The 21080-nt window shown below is 35.2% G+C and overlaps 1 protein-coding gene across 1 annotated transcript; it reads left to right on the top strand.

Moving 5' to 3' along the window:
• The first annotated feature begins 1680 nt into the window (after positions 1–1680).
• On the top strand, positions 1681–18262 carry LOC130049734 (angiopoietin-2-like). The gene is made up of 7 exons (XM_056147686.1): positions 1681–1709; positions 1972–2105; positions 8450–8586; positions 9115–9208; positions 11568–11735; positions 17459–17686; positions 18210–18262. Exons 1-7 carry the CDS (start codon positions 1681–1683, stop codon positions 18260–18262), a joined length of 843 nt encoding a protein of 280 aa, XP_056003661.1.
• Positions 18263–21080: the final 2818 nt, after the last annotated feature.

The following is a 21080-nucleotide window of genomic DNA, read 5'->3' as shown; positions in this document are numbered from 1 at the left end:
CGGACACGAATCTGCACAGACAGACGGACAGACAGACAGAGTGATTCCTATATACACCCCCCTCCCCCCCCCCGAACTTCGTTCGGGGGGTATAATTATAAGGAATGACTTTAATTCTGGGACAAGTTATACGAGGATAACCTGGTTTGGGTCAGTTTACGATTTTTTATAATCCGCTTCTTCCTTAAAAAAACTGCTGCTTGGATGGTTTATATCAAACTTTGACATTTGTAAATGCATCTAATGCAGCATGCCTTTTAATTTTCGAGAGTATGCAAAAATATAAGTTGATCCCAACACTTTTCTGAACTATCAATGATTGATTAAATATTGTTTTAACGTCCCTCTCGAGAATAGCTCACGCATATGGAGACGTCACCACTGCCGGTGAAGGGCTGCAAAATTTCGGCCTATGCTCGGCGCGTATGGTCTTTGAGCAGGGAGGGATCTTTATCGTGCCACACCTGCTGTGACACGGTAACTCGGTTTTTTGCAGTCTCATCCGAAGGACCATCCCATTTAGTCGCCTTCTACGGCAAGCAAACGGTACTGAGGACATATTCTAACCCGGATCCCCACAGGATGAACTATCAATGTAATAGGAATATAAATATATAAACTTCAAATACCGCATTGAACTATATATTGTTGCACTTCTACATTTACTGCAGCTGGGTCCAATACACATGTAATACATAAAAATAAAGATTAAGATAGAGGGCTCACGGAGAATGTGACCGGTTAACAGGGGATGCTTACTACTCCTATGTTCCTGATATCACCTCTAGTGTGCCCAAAGGCCCTTGTTTGCCCTTCTCATAATTTGTATTTTACTGACTGTTAATACAATTACTATTCATTACAAAAAGTTTTAAAGCCGCTTTGGATGACCAATAGTCCATTTCACAAACTACAGCATAGTCTTTAAATACATAATAATAATGATGATAATAATAATGTCTATTAAAATATGCCCATGGAAACAACAGTAGGGTCTATAAATGCTTTGTACACTTCTCACTTTCTAAAAATCAACAAGAAAATGCTATGTTCCAAGTTGAAATGTAAATGTAATATTTGAACAAATGTTTTGATTGATCATTACTAAATATTTTTATCATTTATTTGACATTATTCAGAGGCAAACCATTATTCCAAAAGTAATTTTCTATTTGCTACATATCTAGAACATGCCATGAAATTCTAAAACAGATTGAAGTTGGCTAGTTAGCATGCAGTAACCCTGGGATCTTTGTATTTCACGTGACTGTTAATGATTTCGCCATTACTGAGCAATTTACTGATAAGGTCATTGTAGAAATGTTCGTAACGATTTACATATTGTAAAAATGACCCCCCCCCCCCCCTGCGATGCTTAAACTGTAATAATGCATAGCAACATTTTAGGAAAATATTCAATGCGAGTCATTGGAAGAATATTATCTATAATTATAAATGCACACATATGTCAATGTATAACAGTGACAGTAAAAGTAACTTCACATGGTTGATACTACTGCTAATTGATATTCATACCCAAGAGCAATAAAATTAAATGGTTTTCATTATTTTCAACTGTTGTCAAATACGCAAACTCCAATTGGTGCACCAGTGTCCCCGATTTATTTAAATATTTCATGGCGACAGGATACCGTAATAAACAGTGGGAGGAAACGAACAATGTACAGTTTTAAGTATATAAAGCGACTGTAAGTCAGACAGCAGGTAGTGAAGACTTCTGTCGTGGACTGAGAGTTTTTCTGATCATTACTTGAATTCACCTGTGCTAATAATTGTACTGGGTCTCTTACGGACAGAATGAACGTCATTCGCTACTTTCTGTATTTCGTCCTATGTACTTTGTCAAAAGCAGACGTGATATCTCAACATTACACGATGGATCCCTCACTTGACAGCAAGGTGTCGAATATCAGCCTGATGAAAAAATATCATTCAAAATCCCTCATTGAGTGTTCCGCTGTGTGGTGAATTTTGTGCATGTTTTGGCTTTAATTCCCAACTAAAGAAGTGCCGTATCCTTCAGTCATGTGACCGATCAGACATGACTGTTGATGAAACAGGATGGAGGTACTTTTGCCCCGACGGTATGTTGTCTCACAACTCTCGTTTTTCTTCTTAACTTCTCAATTGCGCGCTTTAATATATTGCAAAGGAATTTAGTGTGTGTCCCTTCATATTCTTTCTATCTATCCATCCATCCATCTATCTATCTATCTATTTATACAACCGCCGCTAGAGGTCGATAGGTTAGAGCGTTCGCCCCACATGCGGAAGGCCGGGATTCGAATCCCAAGACCCTAAAACAGGTAGTGACAGTTTCAATCGCCAGACGCTCGGTATCAGGTTCAAGTGAATGTCAGGGTTCCTCGAAGATGACCTTAGAAACTGATGTCCGTGTCACAGTAGGTGTGGCACACTAAAGAACCCTCACTGTTCAATGGTCGTAAGCGCAGAACAAAGGCCTAAATTTGTACCCTTCACCGGTCTTGGTGACGTCTCCATATGAGTGAAAAATCCTCGAGTGAGACGTTAAATAAATACAATCAATCAATCATATATATATATACTATATCCCAGAAAGCGTTCTCCAAATAATATAATCCTATATCCGAAAAAAGTAAGCAAGTAAATTTTATTTAAAGTCGGCACTGTTACAATAGTAACAAATAACATGATATCTACAGAGCTCTTAAACCGACTATCACAGGCAAAATAAAATATCACAAGATAAGCATGCACAAAAACAATATAAATACATATTTACACGCATACTGTATAGCTAGACAGTTTCAGAAGTTAAGAATGAAATACAAATCAAACAAAAGTTTTTCACTATAAAATTTAAGCATTAAATTCAAACCACAGCATTAAGGATTGTTAAGAAGCACTATAACTGTTATATGTAAAATAAGGAAAAATATGATAATAATAAAATAAATAATATATATAGCAGTTTACAGTAAATAAGTTACAAGGTATACAAATAGAAAAGGTTTAAGAAGATGAAATAAAAATGAATCTTTCAAAAGACAGAACAAAAAATAAAAATTAAACATTAAAATTAAACGAAAGCTAAAATGTTAAATTCGGATGAGTTTATTGTTTTATATTTGTATAGTATAAACCTTTTTCATCAGCAAAAACATGTGACTGTATTCCGTTTTGGAAGCTGTCACGACGTCACGAAGTGACCTAATTTGTAGCTGTATAGGGAAACAGCTGTAATAGAATGAAAATAAGTTTTGGTTTTGTGGATGGTTTCATCGTTCACCTGATCAAGTTATAGGGCTCACAGATTGTGTGACCGGTCGCCAGGGGTTGCTTAATCATCATTGGCACCTGATCCCACCTCTGATATGTGTATTCGTGTCAGGGTCATGACTTACTATGTTTCAAAACAAAATTTTTTGACCTCTGAGGTTATCATCAAACATCTACGAAGATATACACTTTATTTCTTGAATATATCAACACCGACTAGTTCATACCTTAGTACTAAATTACGTAAGAGCCCTTTTTGATCGGAACTGCTCATTTGATTTTATTGACGCAAACATTATATATATAAAAAATTCGTCTCAAACACAATTTAAACGTCAAGAACATGTATTCTGAGAATTATACAATTGATATATTTGTTAGTGCGTCTTTTCTTTGTTGAAACATTGGAAAAGTTGGTGCTGAATTGATTGTAGATTGTAGAGATTACCTTCCCAGTATATTGTATGCTATACGATTTAAAATATGAATGTAAATATAGAGAATTAAAATTCATCTACACGTGCATTAGTAAAATATTTCAATACCTGTCTGAATCCATGTAAATTATATTAAGGCCATCATTAAAAATGTTTTTGTTTGATGTACTCCGACCCACATTTTTCAAGTCAGGTAGGTAGGTCGGTATTTTTTTTTTTTTTTTGGTTTTTGAAAATCAGATTTACAAATTTTCTGATGTTTTCATTAAACACATAACGCTGCCAGACAGAATAGAGTTTAGGACATTCATTTTGTACACATTGTATATAATACACGTAAATCTTCCAATGTCTTCTGAAATTTACTCAGGACGTTTTGCATTCGTCACGGATGAGGACCTCTACAGTTGTTAATAAATAAATTAACACCCCTTTTTGTTACCATCAGTCGATTCCGACATTCATAATAGCAATCACTTAAACACTTTAATGTGATCCATGAATATCCAAGTGAACTGCATGATGACAGCAATTTACAATAAGTTTTAATATTACCCAATATAATTTTAATGCAGACTTTCCCGCATCGTTCAAATTGTTTTGACGATCGTGTTCCATTCGTATGTCTCAGTTTAAGAGCAAAGTAAAAGTGCCGTTCACCTATTAAATCGTCATAACATTTAGATAATCCAAAATCAAAATAATATGCGTGCCTTTTCAGAAATATAGACCATCAACTTAAGCGCCGACTTGTGGTCCGCCATAATTTTGGTGCGCTATCCCACGTGATTTTTTTATCTAAATAACATGCATGGCTTTCAAACTTTTGTACATAAATACGATCAGGCCTCGACGGGGGAGTTCGTAGCTCCTTGTTCTATCTTGCTGGTAGATAATGTGGTAATTTGGAGCTGTGATGCGGTATATTTGATCGTTCACATAGAAATTTTTTTGAAAAGTTCCCGGATTAACAAATGGTCATTATCAAAGTGAAAGTAGAACCGAAAGATGCCCTAAGGACATTTTGATATCAAGAATTCTGTAAAACAACTAGTCCAAATAAAAAAAAATGGCATTAAGTTTAATACTAATTCGAAGAATGTCTATTTTCCAGGGAGCAAATAAAAAAAAAAACCCTAAAATTTCCAAGTGCGGAAAAAATGATCGGGTCGGGGCAAATTTCACGGGTCGGTCGGAGTACATCAAACAAATCAATTTTTATTTTAAGCCTAATATTAATCAAATGAGATGTATTCTAACATGGTAAATCTCAACAAATAGAAAACCGTGCCACTTCAACATCATATATGCTGCAAATATACTTTCAACGTGTTCGGTGCAGTTGTGCGTAAATATGTTTTGATTGTTTTGCTGTTTTCCGCCACACTCAACAATTTTTCATTTATCTGGTGGCGCCCAGTTTTTGTTAGTGGAAGAGAGAACCCAGATACAATGTACATGGGAAGAGACCACCGACGTCTCGCATGTAAACTCGGAAACTTTCTCACTTACCGGCGTGAGCGGGATTCCAACCCGCTCCGACCAGAGGTGAGAGGCCGTGTGATGTTGAGCGCGATGCTCTAACCACTCGATCACAGTAACCCTTCAGTTGCGCGTAAAAATACAAGTACATGTAAACGAAGAACATGCAATACAAAGTATGTACAGTCTACCTCAGAAATGTTGTCTGCTTTAATACTATTTATACATCATTGTGACACGATTTGGTAGCATTTAGTACAGAAATAACCTATTCTGTAACTGTGATACTGAACACTTGTGAGGGACGGGTATCATGTAAATGAGGAGACGTAAGTGTTCCAAATATATCTTTAATACAGCACAGGTATACTTGAACTACTGCCAACTTTTAATAGTAGAAAAAACTTGCATGAATTTTAATGCAGCTATTTGGCATAAATGACAACAGAGTCTGAACGAAAACAAAATGTCAAAACAATCCTTAATTTCCAATACTGAAATTAAAATTACAATTGGCAAAAACTGTCTTGTTTGAGTTAGCAAGGTCCTGCAAAATACGAACTTCTCCATGTTCACATTTCACTTTCTTCAGCGGGGGGCTCAACATATTATGATTTCACAGACACTGATTTGCTCTGGGGTGGATCCATAATTTTCGAAACTTCCACTTCCATTTGTTCTGCGCTTGTTTACCCCAACCAACTGAAACGTATCTGAGCTTCATCCGTGGGAGGTAGTAGTCGTCTGTAAAATGCACCGGTATTCCCCAGTGACCCCAAATGCGGCTCGAAGTAGTCAACAATGCAACGATCTCCTACAATATAAATGAAATCAATGAAGTTCAACTCAACTGTCCAAACATTTGTGTGTGTATGGTGGTGGGGGTATTGCAACAAAAACTAATGCTATTGTTTTAATAATCCAAGATTCTGACAGGCAATGGTGATCTTGACCAAAGATATGAATAATAAGAAGTTTCATTGTATGAATGAAAATAGAAATTGCTACATTCAATTTCAGTACTTACCAGGCGGAGAATGGTGTTTAAGGTTTTTAGACTGCACATTGAGGTGTCCTAAGCCGCCCTTATAAGTTTTCGTGGCCCTCCATGTGAACTGGATGTCTCTCCCATGACTATCCTCGCTGATCTTGAATTGCTCGCAATGTAAATCATGGTGTTCATCATGTCCCCGAAGTCCAAATATTTTGCACGCATAAAAGAATACGGCATGTTGCAGCTGTTCAGCCGTTTCTCTTCCAAACACGTGTTTTAGCCACAGTGTTTCCTCATCTTGTAGTAGAACAAGGTCTGCCTGCTTAACATCACATCCCAATCCTTTGTCTATTAAGGATTTCATCCTTGCGTCAACCAATTTCCGGAATTCAGCGAACTCTCCATTAGTCTCATCTAGGAAAGTCTTGTCGTAAACGCCGTTATCCTTTAAAAATCGTAAAAGCCCGCACAGTATCAGGTAAATAAATCTTGGTGGATATTCAGTACCATTCCTCTTCCGCGCCTCCATAACGAATCGTCCTAACCAGAACTCATTTGCTGTGACGTCATTTGATTTAACTCTGGAATATTTTCCCTTCTGCTGACACGCCATTTCTCGAACAAATTCATTACCCATTTAGCGTTATTTTTTGTGTTCACGTGTTCTTGGTCTTTAAGCAAATTCTTTTTCTCAATATCACTCACTGGTGGACCAAAACGGCTTTCGTCCCGATCCGGACTAGACCTATCGATCTCCATGGCACCAGAAGCAAGGATCTGGGGGGTAATGAGAGATCCAGCAATCCCTCAAATACAGCATTTTCCGATTCCAACGCTTCACATGCTTGCGATAGCGTAATATCATCAATTTCATTGATCAAATACTCGTCAATCGGTGGCAGGCCCAAGTCAAAATCAAATCCAAGATCGAACTCGCTATTACGCCTAGGGTTACCTTCCATCCTGGCTGAAATTTCCGCGCTCTCTGATACTTTCACACGCGTGATGAATTGACTAAAGTTATCTGATTGGTTGATCAATCAAAGGATCATGTTAAAATTCAAACATCGTTTAGGGGTCGCGTCACATAGCTGTCGCTCTCGCCTTAAGCCCCGCCCTGTATCTCCAATACAGTAGAAAACTCATACTCTAAATATAACATATTCACAATATATTACCCCCCCCCCCCCAAATACATTGATTTTTAAAAAGATTTTCAATTTGTGTTTGCATGGACAACATCATCACATCGACTTTGCATTATGCGAAGTCAACGCAATTCAGACGCGGATTTCAACCAAACGACAAACGTCACCGGGATACGCATTACAATCATGCCTACTTGCTTTATTTGAAACATGAGATAAAGACAGTTCAGATATGTTTATACATGATCCTATAAATAGTGTGTTTTGATATATCTATCCTAATATAGATCGATTACTATCAGACTATGCACACATAAACTATAACCTGACCTCAAGATCCTAAATTGAGAATATTCTGAAGTCTAAACTTCAAATCCAGTTAACGTTTGAAATAATTTTCATACACGAATAAAATTTTCAGTACGTGTTTGCATTTGAATTTTTATAAACCTGTAGTTGCGTTTAAACATTTAGATATGTGCTGGATAAATGTAAAACGTATACGGTACCAATTTTAATGCACCAGATGCGCATTTCGACAAATAATGTCTCTTCAGTGATGCTCAACCGAAATTTTTGAAATCCGAAATAATAAACTTGTAAGAGCTATTTTAGGGAAAAACAGAGTGCCAAAAAAAAAAAAAAAAAAAAAAAAAAAAAAAAACTGGAGTCAAATTAGTCTAAGGATAAGAACTATGCATGAGGGAGATAATCCTTAATTTTGAAATAAATTTCTAAATTTTATCACAGCAATTAAATATACATCCGTATTTTCAAGCTAGTAACGAAATACTCAGCTACTGTTAAGATATAAGAAATCAAAAAGTTTGATTTAAGTATATTTTCTCAGTTTATCGTCTTGAGTCATGATGTTGATGAACCTGCTGTGATTAAACGTTCCTAACTTAGTGATCTAATTTTTTCAAACACTTCATAGAGTGCAATCTTCCATGTAATTACATGTATTGTAACTGAGAAAGGATTCGTGATTCATATAGATTTCATAAATAATGGTTTTCATTATCATTGCTTATATGTACAATGAGATACAATTAACAACAGTGTGTTCAAAATATTTATTTGTGTGGGTCTTTTCTCTCGTACAGATTGGGCTGTGGACTGCAGGGAAGTTCGTGAAAAAGGGCACACTCGATCAGGTGTTTACAAAATTAAACCATTTGGGAAATCAAGCCAAGCAATCAGCGTCTATTGCGATATGGAGACGAGTGGCGGAGGATGGACGGTAATTTTATCTATCTCTACATTTATCTATCTATCTATCTATCTATCTCTATGTATCTTATAAAAGGTGAAGATAACGAACAGTGATCAATCTCATAACACACATGTATATATATATATATATATATATATATATATATATATATATATATATATCTTTATCTATCTGATAAGTCTTGATAATTTCAAACCTGTCGACTGCTCACAACTTCTAGGCACCTGATCCCACTTCTGGTGTATCCAGGGGTCCGTGTTTGCACAACTTTTTTGTATTGCTTACAGGAATTATGAGATTGATCACTGTTCGTTATCGTCATCTTCATATACATGACAATGAAAATCAGAAAACGGTGGATTCTGAGGATGACTCCCTGTTTTCTATGTAATTTCCGCTTTCCTTGTTCACAACAAGCCTTTTGATTTTACAATATGCTTTTATTAAAGTGGGAAAAATGAACTCGTAATATTTTAATGTCACGGGACCAGGTCTTTATAACAAAATAACTTTTACTTTTTTAACATTGTACAGGCTATACAAAGAAGAATGTCAGGATTCGTGGATTTTAATCGAACGTGGAATGAATATAAAGCTGGGTTCGGGATCCCGGAGGCTTATTGGATTGGTATGTTGATTCTTATTGTCACAGTGCTATTCTAGTACGAACAGATTTTGTTCCCGTTCTTGACATGGACTATTAGTGATTGCTGATACACTAAATACCCGAAATGTCTAAAACTTTAAAGAAGGGGGAAATGGGTGATAATAATCTAAATGAAATAGAATAAACAAAAACAAAAAATTAAAAAAGCCAAGAAATAATGTTCAATTTCCTTCTCTCAGTGCAATATCACAAGAATAATGTTTTGATTAGTTTTAAGGTATTTGAGATTTTAAGTCTATCGGGTATTTAGTGCGTTCATTAAAACGGCAGCTCTTGTCAACAGCTGATGCGGCTAAGGAAAAATAAGTCGTGTAACGTCTACACGAAGAACATTATTAAAATATGAGGAAGTAAGTAGCGTATAATTGATGTGAAATTTTAATTGACAGGTCCGAAATCTTCCATACTAGTCTGAATTTCGCTGCTGTCATAGGCGAGAAACGACTCCGTGACCTGGACCGGTAAATGTCCTAGTAAAAATAAACAAGTGAAATCGAGAGAACGATGACGTATATCTTTGTTACTTTAAGAACCAGTGACTTGAGATTTGGCATGCAAGTAGTTAAAACATTAATTTATGCATGGAAAACGACAAACTACGCATATCTGACCTAGTTTAAGATTTTTTAGGCATTTGAAGCGAGTGGTTAGTTTTTTTTTAATCTGTGTCAGAGTTAGACCCCTTTCTATATTTATGGTATCACAGAGTTCGGGCCCAAAACGGGCTTAGCCCCTGTGCATCCGTCGATTAATTGGGGCGAGGGTAAGGGAATTTTATCACTGATTCAATACCCTCAATGCTTGTTCTACTCAAAATCATATTGATTTCGCTGAACGTTAGTACACAGATGGTATTTGGAATGTAAAGGACAAATGTATCCTATAACTGTCACCTTATAACATTTTAAAGTTGAAAAACTTCCATCGATTCGAAAATACATGTGTCAAATAGTAACAAAAATGCTACTTCCTTTTCATTTGTAATTCGTAGACTCTTGTTATTTTTAAACATCCAATGAGACAATTGCCGAAAGTGAGTTATGACGGGGAATGAATATAACATTACTGGAAACATACAGTTTACTGGTGAACATGTGTATTTCCTATATGATAAGTACGAGGGTTTTGCTTCTCAGATGCTACGTATTTACCTGCAAGAAATACAAGTGTCAGAGTAATGTATGACATGGAATGTGAAGATAACGAACAGTGATCAATCTTATAACTCCTATAAGCAATACAAAATAAAGAATTGGGCAGATACGGTGCCCTAGACACACCAGAGGTCGGATCAGGCGCCTAGAATGAGCAAGCATCCCTTGTCGACCGATCACACTTGCATATTTCTTATCAATATGAATTTACTAGTCTACAGTACATACTAATATTCAAGAAATACATTATACGTAAGGGCAAACTTAATATAGCGTGCACATTTTGCCACTCCACATGTGTATGATTTTGTTTGCATAGCTAAAATTTTAACAAAACTCGCTTTATAGAAGTACATCTACCTATATATTGAAATTTACCTTTCATAAACATGGTTGCAATGACGGTTTGACTAATTGCAATATTACATTGTATTTCAGACGTACTAGCAGTTTAATCATGTATTGGAAATGAATTTGTTATTTGGCTGATATAAGAAACAGACGAAGATAGTGAACAGTGATCAATGCTACAAATAATATGAAATTGAGAGTAGGGCAAACACGGACACCTGGAAACATCAAACGTGGAATCAGGTTCCTAGAAGGAATAAGCATCCCGTGTTGCCCGATTACAATCAGTTTGTTGTTTAGCCTATTAAGCTAAATTTATCTCTGATGGGGAAAGCTAATCAAGGATTCACTGAAATTAATTGCGGTTTTTGAATTAAAACATTCTACGGTGATCATATAAAATTTGAAATACAATCCGGGTAGAGTCATATTCCCCTGATCAGACTACATACCTCCATCTTTAATGCCAACATCGCCATATTTGATGAAGCATAATATTTAAAACGACGAAATTAGGTTTCAATTAACATTTGTTGACAATTTAAAGGTGATACTAATGAGTCGGAAACCAGCATGTTTTTGTCAAGTCAGGAACCCAGAGCAGCTTGTAACGATATATCTCTCTCTCTCTCTATATCTCTAACTATCAATCTATCTAAACATTGTGTTTTATTGCATCTGACTTATTTATTAAATCAATATGATTCAATCCACATGTCTAGAATTACTTCGTTTGATAAAATTACGGCATTATTGTAGGAATGCTTCATAGATATTTATTGAGATATTGAATTATCAAGTGATGAACATTTCAGGAAATGACGTAATCCATCAACTCACGAAGGGCGGGAAATCATCGTTGTATGTTTCCATCAGTTTAAAAAATGATACAACATTGTATGAATTGTATGAGCAGTTCTCCGTGTCTATTGAGGTTGATAAATACAGGCTCCTTCTGAATGGATCAGCGACAGGAACCCTCGGTACGTCTGAGAGAGAGAGAGAGAGAGAGAGAGAGAGAGAGAGAGAGAGAGAGAGAGAGAGAGAGTTGGCCCAATCGGCCTAAGTTTTCAAGAAGATTATGCAGGAAAAAAATCTGTATTGTGTACATCCTGTATATTTGAGTAAAGAAAATTAAACACACGACCAGGGAGATTGGTGGCGCTGCGTCTTTGTTTTTGATCCGTTCTGATGTCATTTACATTTAAATAAAGAGGAGGAGACTGACTGAATCATCTTTTCTAACCCACACTGGTGTCCTTTATATGTATGTATATTGCATCCCTGTCACGGGTCAGCATGTACTCCTTACCAAAGCCAAGTTTTCAATCGTGAGCAAAGTAGTTAATTCCTCAGTTAGGGATACATAACTTAAGAGTGATCTATCTCCCAAACACCACGAAAGACACATTTTGTACGTCGTCACCCACTGATACACAGAATGAGTCTTGAGTTCGAGGCTCGCTCATGACAAACCTAAGACGCTACACATACGTACTGAATGGTCTTTCGCCAAGCGATCAGCATATGGAAGTGAGAATCATGGGACTTTTGGATATGAAATTAAGAGCGAAGGTCCCGTGTTGAGGCAAACATTTGCACGTTAAAAAAAACCCATTGCTACGACCCTAAGCAGTGGCGGATTTAATGGGGGTCATTTTTCAAATTTAAGGTAAATAGTGGCATCTTGTTTAGAAAAATGTAAACGATAAAAGAAGGAATAATTTCTTCCCCTTTCGGAGAAATAAATGACCAAATCTTTTGATTTATTAAGTTACTTTTATTGGGAGAACTTAATTTTTTTTCCCCAAAACCCTTAAAAATTGCGTCATTTTAATTAATTTCACCCTGTCAAAAAATGACAATAATAGTAAAAAGGACTACATATGAGACATATTTCAAGCCCAATAAAAACTGTAAAATGCAGGAGCTCGCCCCCAAACAAGGCCTTCGCCCTGGACCCATTAGGGGCCTCAAGACGGCCCCACACCCCCTGTCTAAAAAAGTGCGCCCCCTCTAACCGCGATTCCTGGATCCGCCCCTGCTAAGAGCTAGATATAGTTAAAATAAATTATTCTTTTTCGAAAGGTCCGTGACAAAGGTGGCTTCAGCCTATATCTCAGTTCTGCATTATTGCTTTGACCGGATGATGCTAGCATAAGATTACACACCATAAAACAATCTCCGTTTAAAGGAGTCATCGTTTTAGTGTATTACCTCTTCAGCAGACGTCTAAATGATGTGCGACTTAATCATGGAAATATTGCATGAATGCAAAATAATGTTCATATTTTCTAATTTCTTTCCCAAATTAAGTACGGTAAATTATAATTCATTTAAAAACATATATCAGTTATGCAAAAAGCCCAGTGATACCTTAAGCTGATTTTTTCTTTAAGAATTCAAACAATTTCTGAATTTGTAGCAAAAGTCAACTCAAATAACCACTGACAAAATGTATTTCATATCTCTCAACTGATTCGATATGCAAGTTCTGCGTAAGATCAGTTTTTAAAGCGAGGTATAGACTACTGAATAAATTGATGTTTCTGGGGTTTCAAGGTCTCGTTTTATGTCAGCATTTCGCAAATTCTATGGCAGCCGTAACGATCTAATTTACAAACACAACCTGTCATTAGAATGCTGTCTGACGTCTTTCATAACATTTGTTAGGCCGTTCTTTTCATACTAATTACGGATTACTTCGTTTACCTAATCACCGGTAGCTGAGTGGTTATGTTCCCTTCGTAACTGGGGGGAGGGGGCGGTCGGGTCGCAAGTTCAAACCCTGCTCGTGTCATAGGTTCGTCAATCCTAACACGTAAACATAGGTCATAGGTAGATCCATGAAATTGTGAAAGGGGGATGTACATATGTAGCACTTGATCTTTTAGCTACTTTTCACAATCTCCATCCCCATCCCATTTACACCTTTTGCTTGTGAATATAAGATCTTAGGGGGGTCTTGAGACAGTTTATACTGCTATATTGCTTTGTTAATTTGCTACTTGTTTCCCAAGTTCTAGTAATTGTAATCGCTGTACGCAGATCTGATTTAAAATGATAATAATAAAGAAAGCTGATTTAAAGGTTACTTGCAATAGGCTAGGGGCCTGGGAACTACCTAGGCCACCAGAAGCTCTGCGGTAGATGGTGCAAATTCCTGCATTCTGGGAAGTTCCTGGTACTTCTTTTTTATTTCTAAATTGTCTACTTAGGTAAGGTTCGCAACAACAGGGAGATAACTCTTGGTATACCTCAATGGACTTCGTGCTTTATGACGTCATAATGAAAACATGCGTCACGTCATAGTTGTATCGAGGGAAAATGTCATAATATTTACTTGCTATCTACTACCGCTGTCAAGTGTCAAGCGGCGTATCAAACTTCCACCAGAGTTCGTTTGCTCACAAACCAAACTCTTCCACTTAGGCATTATGGGATAGCGATTTCTTAGGCCGCGTATACTGTGACGTCACTGTAGAATGACGAAAAAACATAACGTCAAACGTAAACAACTTTCAAAACAAGAACGTAAACATCAAGTTCATTACTTTACACAATAATTTGAACAGAGTCTCCCTACTTTTTAATGATCTTTTGATCATTTTATGTTTAAAATAAAATCCATACTTTTATATTAATGCTCTTAATATTAATATCTTCAAACTTTTAACTGCGAACTACTTTTTTAGTGTAATTTGTCTGCGTGATAATCGCGGACTCACAATATACAAATCTGTATATTGTGGTGCGTCACATAGGAGAGGTCTATTCGTAGGTGACGTAATGAGGCCTCGACGGGGAGTTTGGCGGCGTATGTGTAAATCTCCATAGCAACATAAAAGTAATGTTTCTCAAATGATCATTTATAAATTATTTTCTTTGATCTACTTGCGCCGATCGAGAGATTTATCGCATGAACTTTGAAATGTAGAAAACGCGACTGATATGATCAGGTAAGAATAAAAAAGGGGTCTTCTCTAGTATATCTTAAAATAGTCTTAATTTTGTCTGAGGAATATCTGCACAACGTCGACATAAAACAGATTTATCAGTGTCATTTTTACTAAGTTTACGTTACCCCCCCCCCCCCACACACACACACATTCTAGATCCACCACTGATCGGGCTTTATATGTCGCGAAGGTTACAGTTGTATGTTCATCTATGTAAACAAACATCAAGCAATGGAACAAGAAGAGGGAATTTATTTCAAAGATGTAGTATATAAGACAGGTTCGGGCTAATGTAACACGGAATTTATGACGAAGCAGGACCGTGGAAAATCCGCCGGGATATTGAAAATATTGTATTGAATTTAGACAAAAACATAACAACAAAAAAACTCAGCATCTTAATTTCTAATAAATGTGATACTACAATACTTGACAAATATATATAAATATCATTTATCATTTTGGGGTTGGAATTGTATCTTATTCATGAACTCTTCAAAAGTTATACAATTATAAAACAAAGTGACAAATCGCATAAATGAAATGATTCTTTTTAATCTGTTACCATGGAAACAAAGCCCGGTGGGTAGTAATTCTATATGCTTTCTTAAATGTTTATGGTCCAAATATTATGTTTAAAGTGAATTTTTTCTGACGTAGACCTTGTAAAGCTGCTCAATATGCATTTTGTGTTGCCATGGCAACCAATTTAAATTTTATTCAAGATATAAAAAGTGACATTTTTTGTGTTTTAAAATAACATTTTCTACCAATTAGTGTAATCTTAAAGATAATACTCTTTTTAAAAATTATATCAGCTTTTTACCCCATAAGTTTGCCGTGCAGTTTTTATGCCACTAATATTCCCTTTTGTACAAAGATCCCGAAAATGTAAAACATCACAAAAATAAGCCCATCTGGTCAAAAAATAACACGGGCAATTTTAAAAGTCAATTTTTAAAAGATAAATTCCTACTGAACATACTGATATGAAACATGACTTTGTTCGCTACATGTCAAAATGTCGCAAACCTTACCTTAAACAAAACTTTTATGTTACGTTTTAAGAATTCTTAAGTGATACTTGTCTCTGACGAAAATATCGTAAATATATATCTGTGTTTCGTCATATTTATCGTATAATTAAATGATATACTGGTGTTGATAAATTTGAATGATGCAATTGCATGTAAATATACACCATTCATATCATTAATTAATATAATTAATGGAAGGTTCCAAATTTAGAGAAGAAAACACCCAGACTCTTAAAATTTTAAAAGATCTAAATTATTTTTTTCCCAAAAGGTAGATTGCCTAGTAACTATCGTTACTTCTATGATGGTAAAGAGCTCGATGTTGCCAAACATTAAATATTTGGATGTTTCCTTCTCCAGATCTGGATCCTTCTATGAAACCAAATATTTTTTTTTAGCAAACAAGACAACATAGGCTATGCACGGAATCTTTAAAAAGGCGCGAAATCTAAATGTATCGATTACTGACCAATTGCACTTTTTTGATGAAATTATCATGCCAATGTTGTTATATGCATGCGAAATAAGGGATTTTGGTAATGTTATTTGCATTTAACATTTTGGAGAATTCTGTTCCAGGGCAAAAAAAAAAAAAAAAAAAAAAATTAAAAAAAAAAAAAAAAAAAAAAAAAAAAACCAAACCAAAAAACCAACAACAAAAAACAACCTAAAATTGTCATATTTATTTTATCAGGTCATATATAAAAACAATTAAATGGTATCGAAATTAAATGGATAAAATATTAAAAGCTTTATTGATATATAATAGAAACAGGGAGATGGTCTAGCATCTCCAGAGCAGATAGAAATTGTAAGTTTTATGATTTTGAAATAGGCAACGAATTTCATTATATTTTTTTCATGTGAAAAAATAAAAGACTTCCGAAAAAAAACCCGCAAATTTGTTTTAATCACAGACCAAATATTTCAAACTTTCAGGAATCATTTTCTTCTACAAATTTAAATTGTTGAATTTATCAAGATTTATTGAAACTATAAAGGAGGTAGTCAACCCTCCAAGTTGAAGGTGATTTACCAATTATTTTCTGTAATCTTCATTATTGTATATGTAACCTCACCACGCATGTATATATACATTTTATTTTGAGTATCTATGCATTTCTCTATGTCATGTTTATTGACTTGTGAAAATAAATAATAAATGACAATCTAATTCAAGTATTTAAATGAAAGACGACTACAGATTAAATTCGCTTCAAAGTATAAATACTCATTCTATATTATAGATTGGAAGTAGCAAAAAATCAACGAAGAATTTATATCTTCATTTCAATAATTTTATCCACTGAAAAGTACTTCTCGTCATAAAATGATGATATGATGAATTGAAAACCCTATATAGCGCCTATTTATCCCCGAATTCAACGGTAGCACCGGGTTCAATCCCAGACTACAACATTTATGAGTCATTGAAGTAGGTAACGACTGTTCCTTGGCCAAGTGCTCAACATTAAAAACAAAAATTCAAGGTGTCTTAGAGGCCTAGGAGCGGTATCATGTAAATCTCACCTTAGAATGGACCAGTCGTTTAATATAGGTTTACATATAATTCTTCTCACTGAAAACTGGTGACATCAATTGAAGGTTTTCCAAAATACAAACTTAATCACACAATGAAACTCAAATTCATGTTAACCGATCAAGTAACCTAAAATACATTGAAACATTTTTTGTCTTCTCTCACTATAGGGGACAAATTGGGAAATGCGACATACATTCCGGGTTCTGAATCAGTACGCAAGATTGCCGCTGGTAGTCGTTTCAGTGCACCTGATCAGGATAATGATGCCTGGGAAGAATCTTGTGCCGCACTTTACAGGGGAGGATGGTGGTTTAATGCTTGCTGTAGAACCTTCCTAAACGGTCCTTGGAATTCAACGGAATGGTTTCCTCTGTGTTATCCTATCATTATTCGCGGTACCGATGTGAAAGAAACATTGATGATGATAAAACCGCATTAAATAAGTCGATTATGATTAATCATGAGAGAACAACACATTCAATACGGATGTATATTAAATTGCTGTTATAAAATTTAGAAATTCATTTCAAAATTAAGGATTATCTCCCTCATGCACAGCTCTTATCCTTCGACGAATTTGGCTCCACTTTTTTGGCACGCTGTTTTTGGCTATATTTAGCTCTAAAACTTCATAGTTATTTCGGATTTCAAACATTTCGGTTAAGCATCACTGAAGAGACATTATTTGTCGAAATGCGCATCTGGTGCATCAAAATTGGTACCGTATAAGTTTTACATTCACTAAAACGTTTGAAAGACAATAATAAAACCAATAGCGAAACAGCTATATATATATATAAAAAAAACTATAGATTACTTAGTGAAATTCCGATCTAGGGTAAACATATACTTTCTTTGCTATTGTAAATCGTCTCATTCTTTGTTTGCAAATATTTGAATTGATATATATTTATTAAGGTACAGATCCTGAAGCGTTCTACTACGCCATTGGAACAGTGAACGAACAATGAAAGGTTTGAAAAGGAACAGTTTAGTTTGCAAACGGCCGTTTAACGCTTTGAACGGAACGGATCTCAGTAAGAACGGAATGGCTATTATCGAGAACGAATGGTTCTCATCGAAAATGGAACGCTTTGGGCCAATATTGGAACCAACGGTTCAATCTCGATTTCACATACTGTATTTAGGTACTTTTGATTCATACATAGACATTGCAGGAAAGAGAAAGTCCATGCCTAAATGAATGTTTAATTTAATTAAAATGATGAATATCTTAAAATGGATGGATGGGGATAAAAGTAAATACCATTATATGTGTCTTACATTCCACGTGGGTGGGGATATTTGCATCTTTTCATATTTGTATCTAGACTAGTGTAATCAATAGAAAAAAACCTTTTTATCTAAAATTAGAAATTGCATTAGGTCAGTTAAGGTCCGATATCAACAACACTGTCATCCTTAACTAAAAATAAAAACGTTGTAAAATTCTTTAATTCATTAATGCACGTTTTTTTTTTTAAAAGTATATTATAACTCTGTACATGAAAGGTGAACATAACAAACAGTGATCAATCTCATAACTCCCAAAAGCAATACAAAATAGAGCGTTGGGCAAACACGGACCCCTGGCTATACCAGGGGTGGGATGAGGTGTATTACATGTATTTTTGTAACCTTTAAATCAAAGGCTTTTAACTACAGATATGTACTTTTAATACACCCTATATAGCGCGTTACACTGTTTGAAAGTTTCATCACATCCATACGGTATTTATATCATCTGAAATTTATCAATACATGTGCATGCAATTTAAAAATGGATGATAAACATATTGGTTTGAAAGTCGTAAATATTAATTATTTTCATTATAAAGATGATTATAAAGATGATTTAATTTGCGTTTAGATTCGATAAGGGGAATGCCCACATTGTTTCAATGATCATGGGGACTTAGATGGTAGACGTAATGGTACCCATTTGGTACACATACATTAAAATACTTTGAAGACACCTGCCAAAATGTAAAAAGAGACAAGGAAAGCCAATTTCACCAAATACGGGGAACTATAGAGTGGAATCCATGTCAATTCTTCCGCAGACTAGTACTCGAGCAACTCGTAGTGAATCGATCACTTCATGCCTATTTCGAATATGACTTCACACCAGTTGTTATACTAGGAAGTAATTAATCAAATTCATTTGAATTTTCCAACACTTTCACCAAAACATGTCAAATTGATATTAGTGACCGGTCGACAGGGGATGTTTACTCCTCTTAGGTACCTGATCCCACCTCTGGTATATCCAGGGGTCCGTGCTTGCTTATTCTATTGCCAACTCTATATTTTGTATTGCTTATAGGAGTTATGAGATTGATCACTGTTCGTTATCTTCGCTTTCATTAGTCTAAGAGGTATACTACTTTAAATAGATCTTTCGATTTGACATTCTGTTTGTTTAAAAATCCCCAATGGACAAATCAAAAGAAAAACAATGCATGGACATCTTTCCATCAATAATAATAATATTGTAAAACTTGTACGGTACCAATTTTGATGCACCAGATGCGCATTTAGACAAATAATGTCTCTAATGATGATAAATAAAATTTATGCAGCGCCTTATATATGTGGAAAAATGCAAATTGATTATTTTTTTTATATCTATTTCTTATTTTGTCAGAACGTGATTATCTTGGTATTTTTCGGATGTAGTTAAGAGTGCAGACGAGGACTGACATCATTTTACCTCACGCTGCAGCTGAGAGCACACCGCTACTCTGCCAAATCCTCTACTTTAAGAACCTTTGCTGTTATGTACATTTGCTACTTGTTACTTACTCTGCAATAATGTAAATTATGATGAATATGTGCATTTAATTGTATTCCATGATTTCTTCCCGAGTTGTGTATTCGGTGAACTAATTTCCCGCCATATGCAGCATGTGCACTGTTCTAGTGGATTTTGTTTTAGGTCGCCAGAATTGATAAGACAATGAAGTAATTATATAAGGTACCTCTCAACTATAGTTATGCATAATGATATGGTTGTCACAACTTTATTTTGAGTTGCAATGTAATGAAAACAACATCGTGGAATTTGTACGTAGTATTCCGGAACTAGTTTCCTCAGTTCGAAATTAGGTCGAGGTGGTGATTTTAGTTTCCAATTTGTTTACCGATTAGTTGTGTTCATTTAAACACAATGAAAGGTAATTGAACGCATTACCTGCATGAATAAGACTTCACAATATGTAAATACCCATGATCTTTTTTTTTTTTTTTATTTTTTATTTTTTTTTTTTTTTTTTTTTTTTTTTTACATTTTTAGGTAGTCTTTGATATTAATAATAAGGGAGTAGCTTGTCTTGTAAACTTTGACTTGTGACCATGATATGATATATCAGTTTGATGATGATTATGTTGATGGATAAGTATATCATAATTAAATGATAAGAAATGAAACTTATAATTCCCTGTTTGATGCATGTATCAAACGAAACATTGGACGGAAAACTTTTCTTGGCTTTATACATATAGAGGTCTGCTTGTTGGTAGTGACTATGTATGTTATTAATTTGAAGCAGTTAAGTTAGGTCTTAGGACCATTGTACATCATAAGAGTCTGTATGTCATGTTAAGTTGCCTAGTTTGAGTGTATTAGTTTTTACACTTTATCATGAGTACATAATAGTAGCATGTGTTATATTTATGTTACTCTCACTATATATACTTGCATATGAATCTAGCGTTGAGTGGTTTGATCAAAGGTTGTGTGCACACATTACATAATTAAACCACATGCACTAGGTTACTTTATGACAT

Source organism: Ostrea edulis, chromosome 8 (genome assembly GCF_947568905.1).
Source record: "Ostrea edulis chromosome 8, xbOstEdul1.1, whole genome shotgun sequence".
NCBI classification, from domain to species: domain Eukaryota; kingdom Metazoa; phylum Mollusca; class Bivalvia; order Ostreida; family Ostreidae; genus Ostrea; species Ostrea edulis.
This window is presented reverse-complemented; position numbering and strand designations above follow the sequence as displayed.